Source organism: Bombina bombina, chromosome 3, assembly GCF_027579735.1.
Source record: "Bombina bombina isolate aBomBom1 chromosome 3, aBomBom1.pri, whole genome shotgun sequence".
In the NCBI taxonomy this organism is placed as follows: Eukaryota; Metazoa; Chordata; class Amphibia; order Anura; family Bombinatoridae; genus Bombina; species Bombina bombina.
Genome location: NC_069501.1, coordinates 706,078,832 through 706,098,793, shown reverse-complemented (window position 1 = coordinate 706,098,793; position 19,962 = coordinate 706,078,832). Strand labels below are relative to the sequence as shown.

General features: G+C 40.7%; 1 protein-coding gene across 1 annotated transcript in view; it reads right to left on the bottom strand.

Moving 5' to 3' along the window:
- CAMKK1 (calcium/calmodulin dependent protein kinase kinase 1) overlaps positions 1-19,962 on the bottom strand; it is an 882,751-nt gene that overhangs the window by 260,475 nt on the left and 602,314 nt on the right. Inside the window, exon 11 of the mRNA XM_053707509.1 lies at positions 15,886-16,085. Coding sequence (XP_053563484.1) covers positions 15,886-16,085 — 200 coding nt within the window. The remainder of the gene's footprint in view (positions 1-15,885; positions 16,086-19,962) is intronic.

The following is a 19,962-nucleotide window of genomic DNA, read 5'->3' as shown; positions in this document are numbered from 1 at the left end:
GATAGCACTACTAAGATTTTCATAAATATACTGACACAACCTTAAGAGACTCATCTAGAACCTCAAACCAAAAAGCTGCTGCAGTAGTTACTGGAACAATGCAAGCCGTAGGTTGTAAAAGAAATCCCTGATTAACAAATCATTTCTTTAGTAGACCCTCTAATTTCTTATCCATAGGATCCTTGAAAGCACAACTATCCTCAATGGGTATAGTAGTACGCTTAGCTAGGGAAGATATAGCTCCCTCTACCTTAGGGACCATTTGCCATGAGTCCCGAATGGTATCTGATATACGAAACATTTTCTTAAAATTAGGAGAGGGAGAAAACGGTATACCTGGTCTATCCTTCCTTACTAATAATTTCCAAAATTCTCTTAGGAACCGGAAAAACATCAGTGTAAGTAGGAACTTCTAAATATTTATCCATTTTACACAATTTCTCTGGAGGAATCACAATAGGATCACAATCATCCAGAGTCGCTGAAACCTCCCTAAGCAACAGGCGGAAGTGATCAAGCTTAAATTTAAATGACATAGCATCCGAATCTGTCTGAGGCAAAACATTCCCTGAATCAGAAATTTCAGACAGTAATTCCCTGATCCCCAACTCAGAGCACTGTGAGGGAACATCGGAAATAGCTAATAAAGCATCAGAGGATTCAGTATTTACATTAATACTTGACCTACTGCGTTTACCCTGAAAAACTGGTAATTTAGACAATACCTCTGTAAGGGTAGTTGACATAACTGCAGCCATCTCCTGCAGAGTAAAGGAATTAGACGCACTAGAAGTACTAGGCGTCTCTTGTGTGGGCATAAAAGGTTGTGACACTTGGGGAGAATTGGATGGCATATCCTGATTCTCTTCAGACTGAGAATCATCCCTAGGCACACTTACTTTATTTAAAATATGCTTTTTACATTGTAAAGCCCTTTCAGTACAAAAGTTACACAATGTTAGAGGGGGTTGCACAATAGCTACTAAACACATAAAACAATGAGAAACCTCAATGTCAGACATGTTGAACAGAATAGTAATACCACAAAAGTCATTTAAACACTTATTTATAGCTTATATAGAAGAGGAGGAGTCTGTGTTGAGAGAGTGTGCTCCAGGCTACCATCCCCTGTAGCTTGTCCCTTGGCGGTTTCTCGCACCAGGACCTCCCTTGGATAAGGGAAAGTTTGCTGCAGCCCAGGAAAATAACAACTTTCATAGCAAGGTGTTCCCTTCGGCAGCGCAAGATACCAACTGCGCTAAAATAGATCTGTCCCACCAGGAGCTTATACCGAAGGGCAGAACATTCATGTAAGCTCCGTTTTTTGTGGAAGGAATTGAAAGATCGAGTGTGGGCCTCCCACTCACAGCTCTGCCCGGTGAGGGGGGTAAGAAGCCCAAAATTGTGCATAACCACGCAGCCCGGACAACAGTGGCAGCTGACTGGCACTCACCTCATCTCTACATACCATAGGGGCTCCCGTGAATAAAAGGGAATAGGCCGAAGTAGCGCCGGTACTCAAAGCGAGGCTCCGCAGGAACAGCTGTCCTCCCCACCCACCGGTGCTGCGCGTGGGGATCAAGCGGCGCAGGCTCCAGTCTCCTCCGGTGCCCCGGGCCGGAAGGCCTGAGGAGGAATTATCTTTGGCGGCGAAGGCGGCTCCCCCCCACCGATGCTGCGAGGTGGAGTCCGCAGCCCAGGCCGTTGTTTCATAGGAGGAGGAGACGGCAAGAGTCTCGGGTAACGAGAGAAGTAGCGTGACCCTTAGGATCAAGCACCAGCAAACATCCAGGGAGACAGGCAGAGGCTGGCTGAAGGAATCACTCTGGCGGATACACGAGAGCCCGACACAGAGCTTTAAAGGGAAGATGGGTGAGTGCGGGGCGGCTGTCATTGTGGTTGCACAAGCCAGCTGGCCGGTGGGGAATGAAGGTTGGAGCGGGAACTGACTAAAATTAAGATTGCAAGGGTTGTGCTCAGCTATAACTCCCCTCTAGAAGTATATCTGCAGCCCCTGGCTAAAACCCCCTGCTATTTACTTTTCTATACAAAGCAGGGTTGGAGGGGCCCGGAACACTCACTCATTTTACTGGGCATGAGAACTATTTTTCTTTTTTGTTAACACGGAGAAGGTTTTCTGCTCTTAGCCTGCTGAAAAATTTACAAGATTAAAAGAGTGGGGAAGATTATTAACTGCTTCTGCAAATTTGTGGGTTGTTTGTTTTCTTGATTGCACTGTGAGGAGGGAGGAGGAGAAAAAGGAATAAGAAGGGCTAAAAAGACATATGAATGCCCACTGGAACCTTCTAACACAGAGGCATGGGTAAAGCTCAAAAATAATTATATGCTTGAACTTTCAACGTTCTGGGGACGCTTATTTCTCCTGAGGCAAACAAGACCCACCTCTTCCTGACCATTTTCTAGCAATAACCTATGATATCAAGCGTTAGCTTGCTAAAATATTTTTTTTTTTTGTCATGGACATTTATAAGCAGTTGCAAGGTTAAAGGCTCTTGACATAGCTATCTGATGTGAATAACAATTGGTTTATCTATCATTTTAGTGCTGTTTGTACAATCTTGAAATATTCTGTGTAGAGGCTAAGGTATATGACATGGCAAATGTAATGAAATAACCCATAGAATACAGAACTCAAATAGGTTAAAAGGGCTTGAGGTAAGAGAGGGGAACAGTTAGCTGGTGCATATTGCTAAAGGATACAATAAGTATCACGCACCCCACTCACCCATGAAACTTGAGTAACACTGCACACCTCTAAGGTTCAAGACACTACAAATGTTTTCTCTTGATTTTTAAAATAATTAAGAGTAGTTTCTGAGTCTGGGTGACTGAATAAGCTATTGCGTGAATTCTTATCTGTTTATAGAATGCACTCAGATAGGTGTGTATAACAATTCTTCCCTGCCTGACGCGACAGGAGGTTACCTAGGGAACACACTGAAAAAGGAACAGTTACATTAAACTATCGACTATAGAGGCAGAGTGCACCTCTTATTGATAGGTTAATATTGAGGGAATTACAGGCGAATATATAGTCTCGAGGCTATAAAGCTCTTAAAATCATGCATCCTTGATTTTCAGCACCAGAGCACACTAAGCACGTTGGCATATTCTGGCCTTAAAAGTTGAGGGTTCTTAACTCTTATCGTCTTCTTATCTGTAATTCAATTCATTTGCACTTCACCTCTTTCACGGAACAGGCACCACTAAATAAGAGGCACGATAGCTCTTTCTTCCGTATGTCACTTTTCTCGCACTTTATTTTTTTCACGTAATAGGCACTACCGAACAAAAGGTACTGAGTATTTTTCCTTCACTTTCTCTTTTTTGTCTCGCACCCAACTCCCGATCGGGTTTAATCTACACGCACCCCCCCAGTATCTCCTTCTGTGTCACTTAGCACGCCCGCACATAATTTTTTTTTTTTCTGTATGAATAAGTATATCACTTCACCATCACTCACGGGCAAAAACAATTTAGGCATGGCAGCCAAAAACAAGGACCGCAGGAATAAGAATCCTCCAGGGACACATGCAGATCCCCTTACAGAAACGACCCCCTCAAAACTTCAAAGTTTATCGACTTCATATGAAACACAAAATCTCGTTGCCAATATACCAATATACTAGAAGCCATCACTCCAAAATTTGATTTATTAAGAAACGAAATTAGACAGGATATCTCACTACTGACTCTGGAAGTCAGACAATTCTCTAAAAGAATTCAAGAAGCAGAGCAGAGAATTTCAGACCTAGAAGATACAACAAGCGCATATTTTTCTAAAATTGAAGATAATCAGTCTAAGATTTCGAAACTCCAAGCTAAAATCGAAGATTTAGAAAATAGATCAAGGAGGAATAACCTCAGGATTATAGGCTTCCCAGAGTCAGCTAAACAAGATGAGCTCATGCAGGTCATGACACATGTTTTGCCACAATTGCTAAAAATTCCCCCAACGCAAGCACTCATTCCAATTGAAAGAGTTCACAGATTGGGGAGAGCTCCTGATACCTCAACCAATTTGACCAGACCCAGACCAATTATCGCAAAATTCCTGAATTTTCAGGACAAAATGATGTTCCTTCAATTCTATCGTAAAAACCAACCCATTTTCCATAACGGAAATAAAATTTTGCTATTTCAGGATTTCTCTATAGAGACTACCTTAAAGAGGAGGGAGCTCTCCCCGGTCTGTGGCAGAATGTTGAAGCTGGGCTGGCAGGCCACTGTCATCTTCCCAGCCAGACTCAAACTCATACTTGAAGGTCAAACTTTTTTTTTATTCGGCAGCTGAAGCTGAGAAAAAAAACATAATTTATGCTTACCTGATTAATTTATTTCTCTTGTAGTGTATCCAGTCCACGGATCATCCATTACTTATGGGATATTAACTCCTCCCCAACAGGAAGTGCAAGAGGATTCACCCAGCAGAGCTGCTATATAGCTCCTCCCCTAACTGCCATTACCAGTCATTCGACCGAAAACATGCCGAGAAAGGAAAACCATAGGGTACAGTGGGGACTGTAGTTTAATGGAAAAATTACCTGCCTTAAAGTGACAGGGCGGGCCGTGGACTGGATACACTACAAGAGAAATAAATTTATCAGGTAAGCATAAATTATGTTTTCTCTTGTTAAGTGTATCCAGTCCACGGATCATCCATTACTTATGGGATACCAATACCAAAGCTAAAGTACACGGATGACGGGAGGGACAGGCAGGCTCTTTATACGGAAGGAACCACTGCCTGAAGAACCTTTCTCCCAAAAAACAGCCTCCGAAGAAGCAAAAGTGTCAAATTTGTAAAATTTGGAAAAAGTATGAAGAGAAGACCAAGTTGCAGCCTTGCAAATCTGTTCAACAGAAGCCTCATTCTTAAAGGCCCCAGTGGAAGCCACAGCTCTAGTAGAATGTGCTGTAATTCTTTCAGGAGGCTGCTGTCCAGCAGTCTCATAGGCTAACCGTATTATGCTACGAAGCCAAAAGGACAGAGAGGTAGCCGAAGCTTTTTGACCTCTCCTCTGACCAGAATAAACGACAAACAGGGAAGACGTTTGTCGAAAATCCTTAGTTGCCTGTAGATAAAATTTCAGGGCACGGACTACATCTAGATTGTGTAGCAGACGTTCCTTTTTCGAAGAAGGATTAGGACACAAAGATGTAACCACAATCTCTTGATTGATATTCCTGTTAGTGACCACCTTAGGTAGGAACCCAGGTTTAGTACGCAGAACTACCTTGTCTGAATGAAAAATCAGATAAGGAGAATCACAATGTAAGGCAGATAACTCAGAGACTCTTCGAGCCGAGGAAATCGCCATTAAAAACAGAACTTTCCAAGATAACAACTTGATATCAATGGAATGAAGGGGTTCAAACGGAACCCCCTGTAAAACATTAAGAACTAAGTTCAAACTCCATGGTGGAGCAACAGTTTTAAACACAGGCTTGATCCTAGCTAAAGCCTGACAAAAAGCTTGAACGTCCGGAACTTCTGACAGACGTTTGTGTAAAAGAATGGACAGAGCTGAAATCTGTCCCTTTAAGGAACTAGCGGATAAACCCTTTTCTAAACCTTCTTGTAGAAAAGACAATATCCTCGGAATCCTAACCTTACTCCATGAGTAACTCTTGGATTCGCACCAATATAAGTATTTGCGCCATATCTTATGGTAAATCTTTCTGGTAACAGGCTTCCTAGCCTGTATTAAGGTATCAATAACTGACTCAGAAAAACCACGTTTTGATAAAATCAAGCGTTCAATTTCCAAGCAGTCAGCTTCAGAGAAATTAGATTTTGATGTTTGAAGGGACCCTGGATCAGAAGGTCCTGTTTCAGAGGTAGCGACCAAGGTGGACAGGATGACATGTCCACTAGATCTGCATACCAAGTCCTGCGTGGCCATGCAGGCGCTATTAGAATCACTGATGCTCTCTCCTGTTTGATTCTGGCAATCAATCGAGGAAGCATCGGGAAGGGTGGAAACACATAAGCCATCCCGAAGGTCCAAGGTGCTGTCAAAGCATCTATCAGAACCGCTCCCGGATCCCTGGATCTGGACCCGTAACGAGGAAGCTTGGCGTTCTGTCGAGACGCCATGAGATCTATCTCTGGTTTGCCCCAACGTCGAAGTATTTGGGCAAAGACCTCCGGATGAAGTTCCCACTCCCCCGGATGAAAAGTCTGACGACTTAAGAAATCCGCCTCCCAGTTCTCCACTCCCGGGATGTGGATTGCTGACAGGTGGCAAGAGTGAGACTCTGCCCAGCGAATTATCTTTGATACTTCCATCATTGCTAGGGAGCTTCTTGTCCCTCCCTGATGGTTGATGTAAGCTACAGTCGTGATGTTGTCCGACTGAAACCTGATGAACCCCCGAGTTGTTAACTGGGGCCAAGCCAGAAGGGCATTGAGAACTGCTCTCAATTCCAGAATGTTTATTGGTAGGAGACTCTCCTCCTGATTCCATTGTCCCTGAGCCTTCAGAGAATTCCAGACAGCGCCCCAACCTAGTAGGCTGGCGTCTGTTGTTACAATTGTCCAGTCCGGCCTGCTGAATGGCATCCCCCTGGACAGATGTGGCCGAGAAAGCCACCATAGAAGAGAATTTCTGGTCTCTTGATCCAGATTCAGAGTAGGGGACAAGTCTGAGTAATCCCCATTCCACTGACTTAGCATGCACAATTGCAGCGGTCTGAGATGTAGACGTGCAAAAGGTACTATGTCCATTGCTGCTACCATTAAGCCGATCACCTCCATGCATTGAGCTACTGACGGGTGTTGAATGGAATGAAGGACACGGCATGCATTTTGAAGCTTTGTTAACCTGTCTTCTGTCAGGTAAATCTTCATTTCTACAGAATCTATAAGAGTCCCCAAGAAGGGAACTCTTGTGAGTGGAAAGAGAGAACTCTTCTTTTCGTTCACCTTCCATCCATGCGACCTTAGAAATGCCAGTACTAACTCTGTATGAGACTTGGCAGTTTGAAAGCTTGAAGCTTGTATCAGAATGTCGTCTAGGTACAGAGCTACCGCAATTCCTCGCGGTCTTAGTACCGCCAGAAGAGCACCCAGAACCTTTGTGAAGATTCTCGGAGCCGTAGCCAATCCGAATGGAAGAGCTACAAACTGGTAATGCCTGTCTAGAAAGGCAAACCTTAGATACCGGTAATGATCTTTGTGAATCGGTATGTGAAGGTAAGCATCCTTTAAATCCACTGTGGTCATGTACTGACCCTTTTGGATCATGGGTAAAATTGTCCGAATAGTTTCCATTTTGAACGATGGAACTCTTAGGAATTTGTTTAGGATCTTTAAATCCAAGATTGGCCTGAAAGTTCCCTCTTTTTTGGGAACCACAAACAGATTTGAGTAAAACCCTAGTCCTTGTTCCGACCGCGGAACCGGATGGATCACTCCCATTAATAAAAGATCTTGTACGCAGCGTAGAAACGCCTCTTTCTTTATTTGGTTTGTTGACAACCTTGACAGATGAAATCTCCCTCTTGGGGGAGAGAATTTGAAGTCTAGAAGGTATCCCTGAGATATGATCTCTAACGCCCAGGGATCCTGGACATCTCTTGCCCAAGCCTGGGCGAAGAGAGAAAGTCTGCCCCCCACTAGATCCGTTCCCGGATCGGGGGCCCTCGATTCATGCTGTCTTAGGGGCAGCAGCAGGTTTCCTGGCCTGCTTGCCCTTGTTCCAGGACTGGTTAGGTCTCCAGCCTTGTCTGTAGCGAGCAACAGCTCCTTCCTGTTTTGGTGCAGAGGAAGTTGATGCTGCTCCTGCTTTGAAATTACGAAAGGAACGAAAATTAGACTGTTTAGCCTTAGGTTTGGCTCTGTCTTGAGGCAGGGCATGGCCTTTACCTCCTGTAATGTCAGCGATAATTTCTTTCAACCCGGGCCCGAATAAGGTCTGCCCTTTGAAAGGTATATTAAGCAATTTAGATTTAGAAGTAACGTCAGCTGACCAGGATTTTAGCCACAGTGCTCTGCGTGCCTGAATGGCGAATCCGGAATTCTTAGCCGTAAGTTTAGTTAAATGTACTACGGCATCTGAAATAAATGAGTTAGCTAACTTAAGGGCTTTAAGCTTGTGTGTAATCTCATCTAATGGAGCTGATTCAAGTGTCTCTTCCAGAGACTCAAACCAAAATGCTGCTGCAGCCGTGACAGGCGCAATGCATGCAAGAGGTTGCAATATAAAACCTTGTTGAACAAACATTTTCTTAAGGTAACCCTCTAACTTTTTATCCATTGGATCTGAAAAGGCACAGCTATCCTCCACCGGGATAGTGGTACGCTTAGCTAAAGTAGAAACTGCTCCCTCCACCTTAGGGACCGTTTGCCATAAGTCCCGTGTGGTGGCGTCTATTGGAAACATCTTTCTAAATATCGGAGGGGGTGAGAACGGCACACCGGGTCTATTCCACTCCTTAGTAACAATTTCAGTAAGTCTCTTAGGTATAGGAAAAACGTCAGTACTCGCCGGTACCGCAAAATATTTATCCAACCTACACATTTTCTCTGGTATTGCAACTGTGTTACAATCATTCAGAGCCGCTAACACCTCCCCTAGTAATACACGGAGGTTTTCCAGCTTAAATTTAAAATTTGAAATATCTGAATCCAGTTTGTTTGGATCAGAACCGTCACCCGCAGAATGAAGCTCTCCGTCCTCATGTTCTGCAAATTGTGACGCAGTGTCTGACATGGCCCTAATATTATCAGCGCACTCTGTTCTCACCCCAGAGTGATCACGCTTACCTCTTAGTTCTGGTAATTTAGCCAAAACTTCAGTCATAACAGTAGCCATATCCTGTAATGTGATTTGTAATGGCCGCCCAGATGTACTCGGCGCTACAATATCACGCACCTCCCGAGCGGGAGATGCAGGTACTGACACGTGAGGCGAGTTAGTCGGCATAACTCTCCCCTCGTTGTTTGGTGAAATATGTTCAATTTGTACACATTGACTTTTATTTAAAGTAGCATCAATACAGTTAGTACATAAATTTCTATTGGGCTCCACTTTGGCTTTAGCACATATAGCACAGATATCTTCCTCTGAATCAGACATGTTTAACACACTAGCAAATAAACTAGCAACTTGGAAATACTTTTCAAGTAATTTACTATAATATGAAAACGTACTGTGCCTATAAGAAGCACAGAAAAAGTTATGACAGTTGAAAATTAATAAACTGAAAAGTTATAGCATCAAATCTTTGTAAAAAACACAATTTTAGCAAAGGATTGCTCCCATTAGCAAAGGATAACTAACCCTGATAGCAGAAAAAAAAAAAATACAGAAATAAACGTTTTTTTATCACAGTCAACTACAATCTCACAGCTCTGCTGTGAGTGATTACCTCCCTCAAAACAAGTTTTGAAGACCCCTGAGTTCTGTAGAGATGAACCGGATCATGCAGGGAAGACAATAAACTTCTGACTGAATTTTTTGATGCGTAGCAAAAGCACCAAAAAAGGCCCCTCCCCCTCACACATAACAGTGAGAGAGATCAGTAAACTGTCATAAATTAAATAAAACGACTGCCAAGTGGAAAAAAATAGTGCCCAAAACATTTTTTCACCCAGTACCTCAGAAAATTAAACGATTTTACATGCCAGCAAAAAACGTTTAACATTAATAAATTGAGTGTTATTAAAAAGCCTGTTGCTAGTCCCTGCAAATTAGGCTAAAGTTTTATGCATACAGTATAATTCCAGTGAAGTGCCATTCCCCAGAATACTGAAGTGTAAAATATACATACATGACAGCCTGATACCAGTTGCTGCTACTGCATTTAAGGCTGAGTTTACATTATATTGGTATGGCAGAATTTTCTCATCAATTCCATTGTCAGAAAATAATAAGCTGCTACATACCTCTTTGCAGATTAATCTGCCCGCTGTCCCCTGATCTGAAGTTTACCTCTCCTCAGATGGCCGAGAAACAGCAATATGATCTTAACTACTCCGGCTAAAATCATAGAAAAACTCAGGTAGATTCTTCTTCAAATTCTACCAGAGAAGGAATAACACACTCCGGTGCTATTATAAAATAACAAACTTTTGATTGAAGGTATGAAACTAAGTATAATCACCACAGTCCTCTCACACATCCTATTTATTCGTTGGGTGCAAGAGAATGACTGGTAATGGCAGTTAGGGGAGGAGCTATATAGCAGCTCTGCTGGGTGAATCCTCTTGCACTTCCTGTTGGGGAGGAGTTAATATCCCATAAGTAATGGATGATCCGTGGACTGGATACACTTAACAAGAGAAATAGCTGAATATGGGGCTAACTGATAAATTCATACTAGTTAGACAGACAGCAAGAATTAGTGATTGTATTTGTTATTATGCTGCATCCTACACACAATTATTGCCCTTTAGAGGCACAAGAACAATTCTATGAATAAAGATATTAAAATTACCTCATGGAATATAGGTGGGATTATATCACCCATTAAACGGAAGGTCACGTAATTATAGCAGGGGACTTCAATATGTCCCCACGAGCCCCTCTAGACAGATTGAGAAGTGGGTTGATGCAGAAGATAAATAAGAAAGATAAGCTGGAAAGCGTAATCTAGCAGTCAGAGATATCTGGAGGGTGCAAAACCCTGACAGCAGAAACTATACATGTTATTCTAAAACAACTAAATCCTTATCAAGAATTGACCTCATGTTAATTAACGATAGTCTCTATCACAGGGGGGTCAAAGCACATATTTCAGAAATTTTGATATCAGACCATGCACCAATCACGCTGAACATCCCAGATCTGAAAGTTGGTTTCAGAAGACAGGGTTTTTTTTTTCCTAAATATCTCAACAAGAATGTAAAGTTCAGAGATTGGCTCAAGGAGAAGTGGGGAGATTATTTTCAAAATAATAAAGATTCAGTTTCTAGTCCAGTGATTCTGTGGGAAGCAGCAAAAGCGGTATTGAGGGGAGACATAATTGCATACACGGCAAATATCAAAAGGGAAACCCGTCTGAGAGAGAGACAGGTAATCGCCACGGTAACTAATGCTTATAACAGATACTTGAACCTATCCTCCGATGAGAACTGGAAGAGATACATCAAAGCCAAGGAGGATAGAGACACTTTTTTAACTCTCAATTCAACACAAGCGGACCTAAGATATCAATCCAATCTTTACAAATTCGGTAATAAATCAGGCAAATTAATGGCTAAATTGGTAAATAACTCGAGAGCTTCAAAAACAATTGAAGCTTTACAACTTAATAGCAAACTGCTCACCTCACCTGAGGAAATAACCGAATCCTTTTTTCAATATTATAAATCAATTTATGCGGCCAATCCAGTAAACACAAACATAAGGGAGAGATTTTGGGAAGACATTGATATCACGAAAATATCTCCTGAATTCAACCTGACACTGAACGCTCCAATAACAGAGCTGGAAGTAAGCCAGGCAATTCAAGCTTTGAAAGGGGAGAAAGCGCCGGGTCCGGATTCCCTACTAAATGAATTCTATAAAAGTTTAGATAAAGCAATTACTCCTCAACTGACTATTCTTTTTAATTATCTGTTTCAACAGAACAATCAAATACCCTCTAGCTTTCTAGCATCACATACCATCCTTATACCTAAAGCCGGTAAAGACCCACAATGCAGAGAATCTTACAGACCTATCGTATTTTTGAACACGGATTATAAAATATTCGCCTCAATTTTGGCCAAAAGAATGCAAAAAGGTTTAGCTGAGATGATTCATAGCGATCAAGTGGGGTTTCTTTTAAAAAGGAGCTCTTCATCTAAAATCAGACAACTTCTTTTACCTATTGATTATTTTAGGAACAGAGAAAGGAAGTCAGTTGAAAGTCTTCCGGATGCAGCGATAATAGCGATCGACGCTGAGAAGGTGTTCGATCGAGTTAGCCATAACCATATTCTAACCACACTGAAACAGTATGGTTTCCAAGACAAATTCCTGAACTTAGTAAACAATTTATGTACTCGGGCATCATCAAAAATAGTCATGCATGGGCAACAGTCAAAGAGCATTCGCTTAGAGCAGGGTACGAGGCAGGGATGTCCGCACTCCCCTCTTCTGTTCAATCTGGCGATCGAACCCCTAGCCATAAAAATCAGAAAGCACATTGAAGGTATTAAGATCTATAATCATGAGTTGAAGGTGGCTCTATATGCGGATGATCTGCTAGTGTATGTTTCCAATACTTCTAGGAATATCCCAAAACTGCTTAACATAATCGAACAATTTTGCCAATTTGCAGGGTATAGAATGAACAAACAAAAAACAGAATTACTCTGGCTAAGAAAGACTGATACTTCATATTTAAATAACCCACTTAAAACAGTTCTGGAATCGCTTAGATATTTGGGGATCATAGTCTCGGCCAACCCTCAGGAGTGGTATTGCTTAAATATCACCCCAACTATTGCACGCGCTATTACACTTATGAGAGACTGGCAGAATTTGCCTCTCTCTCTCTCTGGGCGTATTGCTCTATACAAAATGGTAATCCTGCCAAAGATATCATATACTCTTCAAAATCTCCCGCTTTTCGTAAAAGCACAAGACATTAAGAAATTTAATATGGCGCTTCGAAAATTCATATGGCAGTCAAGGAAACCTAGAATCTCCCTGCAGAGGTTATACTTGGCAAAGCAATTTGCTTGGCTGGCTCTCCCAAATTTATATCTTTATAACTTAGTTTTCTTAGGCCGAATTGCGGCAGACTGGGTGGCAGAAGCCGATCACTTCACGGATAACGGATTAGAGAACAGCATAATTTATCCTTTGAAGCCAGTATCTCTACTACACACACCGATTCACTTAATACCTAAGCAGGTGAAGAATCTTAAAACATTGTATGTAATAATTCAGGCATGGAAAAAGATCGGTGTATTATTGGGAATAAATACTAACATTCCCAGATACCAAACTTTTATAGGTAACCCAGAATTTCAAGAGGGCTCACAAGTCCCACACTTGAAAAAATGGCAGGAACGAGGGTTCAGATTTGCTTCACAGCTATATCATTCAGAGTCAGGAATTATTAAATCCTTCCAAGAACTGAAATTGGAATTCAATCTTGGCAATCAAGATTTTTTTGCCTACTTGCAAGCTAGGCATTACACTAGCCAATTGTATGCCCAATTTAACTGGAAATGGACCTGGGGGAAATTAGAGTCGTGGCCAGCCTTGATTGCTCTATTTCTCCATGGTATACCTATCTTAACTCCCAGAAAGGTAGCTGTAATGTAGAGAAACTAGCCCAAAAATGGTCAGACAATTTGTCTATAAATATAGATAAGGAAGCACATATTATGAAATCCCTCATGCTTCTTCGTGACACCACTATAGCTGAAACCTGGAGAGAATCCCACACAAAGCTCTTATATCAGATATATTACACACCGGATAAAGCCTATAGATGGAACAACACTGATTTCAATAAGTGTCCAAAATGTAGCTTATTGGCTGCAGACTTACTGCATATGATGTGGTCATGTCCAAAAATTAAACAATTCTGGCATAGACTAGAGTATTGGTTATTAAAGGTGGTGAAAATAAAACCTTTCAAACTTACTCTTCTAACCATAATCTTCTTGTCAAGTAATAAGGAAGATTTCAGAGATGCTAAAATGTTAAACCTAGTTATTCTGGCCGCGAGAAATTTGATATTTAAAAAATGGAAAACTAGATTCCTACCCACAATGAATGAGGTAAAGAACTACCTTAAAAAACAATACCGGGTAGAACAACTCGCCACAGACCTGAATTCAGAGCGCAAAATCGTAGCTTTTTTCAGTAAATGGTCAAAATTTATCAAAAGTTTCTCCCCGGCTGAAATAGAGTATATGATAACCCCATTCCAAGACTCTGAAATAGTTCTATTGGGCATTTGGTAGTGGGGGTTCGGCATGGTGGAGGGGTGAGGGGGATGGAGGGAAATTCTGCGTAGCTCCATTTTTTAAAAAATTTTTTTGTTCCTTATGGTTCTTATGGGTTTTTTTTTTGTTTTTTTCTTGCTATAAAGTTAAAAACTCCAACAATGTTCCATAAATTTAAGGTGAAGAAATCCCAGAGATGTTATTTAACCGGTAAAAGGTGTAATGTGGATATGTCTTTTCTTATGAGGCACTTATGTATCTATTAGGTTGAATAGACACAAACATTGCAATGTTGGTTATTTGTCTTTTTTTTATTACTGTTTGGTTTGCATTATTGCTGAATATGTTACATTGTTGGTGTAAAAAATTAATTAAAAAAAAACAAACAAAAAACCCCCACTTATTTATAGCATAAAATAAACATTAGAAAAAACGTGTACTGTGCCTTTAAGAAAAGAAAAAGTGAACAATTTTTCCAAAATGCACAAAAAACATTAAATTATTCCCAAATTTAACTTAATATCGTTGGTTAATCCAAAAATTACTGCACCCAGAAGCAAGGGCAGAAATAAGGCTTTATAAGTACTTATATCAACATGTAGTCAAAAGATAGATAAAAATACACTCTGTACCTCGCCACAGCTCCGCTGTGGCGCCTACCTGCCCCCAGGGTACTTCGATTCAAGTTTCCAACCCTTCAGACCAGCTACACAGTCCAGGAGCCACCGAGTTACTGTTTGCTGCTGCTAAGCCTGAAGAAATTGCGCCAAAATAGGCTCCGCCCCTTAAGGTCAAAAGTCGGAGTAGGCCCAAACAACACCGCATGGAAATGCAGTTTTGCACTAAAGTAAAAATACACACACAATATAACCCTCATGCATAAAACCAATAAGTTTTAAGTGCCAAAAATAAAAAACATAAAACATTGTTTTTTATATTGTCTCCCATGTCACATAATGCCCAAATATCAACTAATGATAAATATAAAATAGGGACTCCAGTAACACCCCTCTTATTAAAATAGGTTTTACTGCTTACCCCATTCCCATACAGGGAAATAATGCCAGCCAGTTCTGATACACCAAGTCTCCTCAGAAAAAAAGGCTGCACATACCTTAATGCTGCTTGTAGCATGAAACCGGTCTCCACACTGAAGATGTCTCATGGTTACCTTCAGAAGTCTTGTGGGAACCAGCGTGGATCTTAGTTACAAATGCTAAGATCATCAAACCTCAGGGCAGAAATCTTCTTCCATATCCCCCTGAGGAAAATAGTACGCACCGGTACCATTTAAAATAAAAAAACTTCTTGAATGAAGAAACTAAAACTAACACCTCACTTTACCATGTCTTCCTAGTATAACACAGGCAAAGAGAATGACTGGGGGTGGAGGGGAAGGGGAGGGGCTATATATACAGCTCTGCTGTGGTGCTCTTTGCCAGAGCAGGAGGTTAATATCCCACAAGTAAGGATGAAATCCGTGGACTCGTCATATCTGTGTAAAAGAAAACAGCCTCCATTTTATTAATATTTCAGCACCTAATAGATAATAATCGATAATATTGCTTCAGATTTTTTTTATCAGAGAGCCCCGATCAGGTATGAGACACAATCAGCAGAAACAATCATATACTGCACATGAGGTTTTTACGTGATATTTTTCCCCCAAAATTATTTCATTATGGAACCACTGCCTCAAAATTAAGGATGCTCGAGACCTAAAATCTTGTGTTTGTTTTACTTCCACAAAGAAGTAGCTTTTATATTGCCTGAACAGCTGAATTGACATTGAAGCTTCCCATTTTGGACTGTACCATTTCTTCATTACCCAAATAATCGCTTAATGTGTCTTAATGCAGATCCACAAGATATTATGATAATACTGCACTCATTTACCGACTGATAACAAACATGTGAGAAGAATCTAGGAGTGATATAATACCTTATAATTCTGCAGCAGAACTTACCTTTCCACTAAATCCTTGGCCCGAATCTGTAAGAGTCTCAGGTGCCATGAAAGCAGGCGTTCCGGCAGTGCTTGACAGAAGAGCGTCGTTACCTTCAAACTGGTTACTAACGCCAAAGTCAGCAATTTTTATGTGCCCATCATCTCCCAAAAGTAAATTAGATGGTTTGATGTCTCGGTGGATGATCTTTTGGTAATGTACTATGGATACAAATGTATGGGAAGCATTAGAGATGTAAATATATAATTGAAAGTTAAAAAAGCGAAATAAGACAGAAATGTGTAACCTTACATACATATTTACATCATGAGTGAAAACTGTGTACAGAGATTTTAAAATGTATGTTACTTTTGTGACAAATATTATTATTATTATTATCGTTTATTTGTATAGCGCTGCCAAATTCCGTAGCGCTGGGTACAGTGATAGGATTATACAATGAAAAAGATTTGTGATAAAATACAAAACATAACAAAACAAAACAAATCTAGTACAGGAGGAAGAGGGCCCTGCTCCGGAGAGCTCACAGTCTATAGGTTTAGGGTGCAGAGACATAAGGTTGGGGTAGCTTGTTACATCGGTTGTATTTGCAGCAGTGAGTCAGGCAGTTCATGTACATGTATTAGTTTGTTTTGGATGCGGGATGGAGGAGAGATGGTAAGCCTCTCTGAATAGGAGTGTAGAGACGTAGGTCAGAGGTTGATCGAAGAGGACGGGATGGGGAATATTTCATGATGAGAGAGGAAATATAGTTGGGAGTTAGACTGTTGAGTGCTTTGTAGGTTAGGGCTAATACTTTAAATTGTATTCTGGAGTGTATTGGGGAGCCAGTGTAGAGACTGGCAGAGCAGAGCAGCTGATGTAGATCGTCGACTTAGGTGAATGAGTCTAGCAGAAGCATTCATAATAGATTGGAGGGAGGAGAGGCAGTGTTTTGGAAGGCCATTTAGGAGTAGATTGCAATAATCAATGCGTGACAAAATGAGGGAATGAATAGTTTTTTGAGTAAGGAAGGGACGAATTCTGGAAATGTTGCGTAGGTGTGAACGGCAGGATTTGGTAAGCGCTTGTATATGTGGGTTGAAGGTGAGTTCTGAGTCTAGTGTGACCCCAAGGCAGCGGACCTGGGGTGAGGTGTTGAGAACAGAGTCTCCAACCATCAGAGAAATGTCAGGTGTTGGATGTCTCGAAGAGGGGGGGATAAGAAGCAACTCAGTTTTAGACAGATTGAGTTGGAGGTAGTGTGAAGATTATCAAGCATCTACGCTGAAAAAAAGGAGTCCGCCAAAAATATTAAAGCTTGCATTAATCAAATCTCCCCCAAACGACTGCACCTCAACAAACTTTAGGAGCTTAGTGAATTTGAGTAAATTGCTCTGACTAAACGTAAGCAGCTTTTACTTACAATTTAAATGACTTATTTACAAAAAGGCTAACAAAGTCCTGACTTTCAGCCCTAGAAAATAAGAAAACAAGTTGAATCTGTAATGCGTGATTATTTTAAGCTACAAAAACTAATGATATTTTACTGAAATAGAAAAATAAATAAAAGAGAGGATTACAGTGGTATGCTTTAGAATCTTCTTATAAAATGATTATATTAAAAACAATTGGAATTGCAATATAAATATTTAATTGTAGATTATATATGGGAGCATCTAAACTGGTACAAATAAGCAAACATACAAATAACGACAAATATACAGTACTAAAGAATAACCAAATAGATATAAATGAAATGCTACCATTAAATAGCAATATTGTAATAATATAATATAAAATAGGACAAGCACTTGTGATGTGATCCTTTATATAATAACAACCAGGAACTTTCAAAGGAATCATATTATGCCACAAATCATTAAAAGGGCGAAACCCAACGTGCACTAACCTAAGGACTTAATGATATCCACCGCGTTAATTAATATTATACATAGAAGTGAATGGAGAATGCAGTTAAAAACTAACACTTATCGCTCGTGCAATAACCCAACAGGAGCTATTCATATTTCCCATTCCATTGTCCTTCACTTACAGAACAATGTAATTTTATTGTAAATACATATTTCTATATATATCTGTATATACCTATACCTGCACATTATTCATATAGGCGCTCCCAGGGAAGGGGTTGTAACAGAGGTTTTTTAGAAAACCAATTACAGGCAACACTCTCCTCTATGCCAGGAGCAGTCATCCCAAACAGGTTTTCCATTCAGTGGCAAAAGGTCAGTTCACTAGACTTAAAAGAAACTCTACCACACAGAGACAATATGAGACACATGCTAATCTGTTGGAAACACGCTTGAGAGACAGAGGTTATGGAAAGGATTTTATTCAGAAGGCAAGAGGTGAGGTAGGAGTCAGAAGGAGGCAGGACTTACTAACCTCCAATAGCAAGAAATCTCTCTATGATAAAAAAGGAGCATTTTTTGTTACTGACTATAGTGACCAATATCACCAAATTTGTGGTATTGTGCAGAAACATTTCAGCTTATTGGCTGCTGCTGATGCTCTAGCCGATACCGTACAACAAGGTTGCAAGTGCTCATTTAGGAGAGGTGTCACAATAGGGAACATTCTAGCACCCACACAATTGAAGCAGCAGAAAAAAGAAGAGGGGAGCTTGTGGCTTAGATTCAAGAGCGTATATACTGTATCACCTCCTACCTGGGGAGGGTTTTAAAAGCATGGTTACAAACCGAGTATATAATCACAAAACATATCTAAATTGCAGGTCTATGTATGCTATTTATTTAGCAGGTTGTACCATTTGCCAACTACAGTATGTAGGTCTAACGACAAGGGAGGTGCGTTCACGTATTAGGGAGCACCTCACTAATATAAAATCTGGCACTCTAACCACCCCTCTGGTACAGCATTTTAATAGAATTCACAATAAGGATCCATCCAGTTTTGGATGGACTATAATAGAAACTGTGAATGTTCGAAAGAGAGGGGGTGATAGAGATCTACAGCTGGCCAAAAGGGAGGATTTATGGATTTTCCAGTTACAGACCAGACAACCAAAAGACCTGAATTCGGAATAAAACCTAATTAACTTTTGGCATTAGAATATTTACAATGTGGTTCTTAGTTGATGGCATTGCTACTCTGTACTCAAATGTGTAGAAAGCAATGTACATACTACTGGTATTTTCTTCTCTTTTTTCAGGGGATATCTGTTTTCAAGCTTTTGGGTTAATATTATCTCAATATAATTGTGTATATTACTTAAGGAGATTACATCTAATATTACAGTATTTAAGGGGTAGGTAATTTTGTAAATTTAGATAAATTTTAGTAATCAGTTTAATAATATCAAATGGAAATGTATACACTATTGAAACACTGAGGGAATAAGAGTAGTGAATTCATGTATGAAGTGTAGCTAAAATGCTATAAAAAATGTAATTGAACGATGTCTATATAAAATATCTATTGGTGTGTTTGCACTTTAAGAATATCCATGAGTAAGCAACAATTATGGATAAGGTTGCATATGTAGAACATATTCTAGTACAATTGTATATAATAAAGTACATATTTAGGAGTTAACTAATGATGTACTGCAGCTTTAAAAACGAACTGTTAGACGAGAGAGAGAGAGAGAGAGAGAGAGAGAGAGAGGAGAGAGAGAGAGAGGAGAGAGAGAGAGAGAGAGAGAGAGAGGAGAGAGAGAGAGGAGAGAGAGAGAGAGGAGAGAGAGAGAGAGAGAGAGGTGAGAGAGAGAGAGGAGAGAGAGAGAGAGAGAGAGAGAGAGGAGAGAGAGAGAGGAGAGAGAGAGAGAGGAGAGAGAGAGAGAGAGAGGTGAGAGAGAGAGAGGAGAGAGAGAGAGGAGAGAGAGAGAGAGAGAGAGAGAGAGGAGAGAGAGAGAGAGGAGAGAGAGAGAGAGGAGAGAGAGAGAGAAAGAGAGAGAGGAGAGAGAGAGAGAGGAGAGAGAGAGAGAGAGAGAGAGAGAGAGAGGAGAGAGAGAGAGAGAGAGAGAGGAGAGAGAGAGAGAGGAGAGAGAGAGAGGAGAGAGAGAGAGGAGAGAGAGAGAGGAGAGAGAGAGAGGAGAGAGAGAGAGGAGAGAGA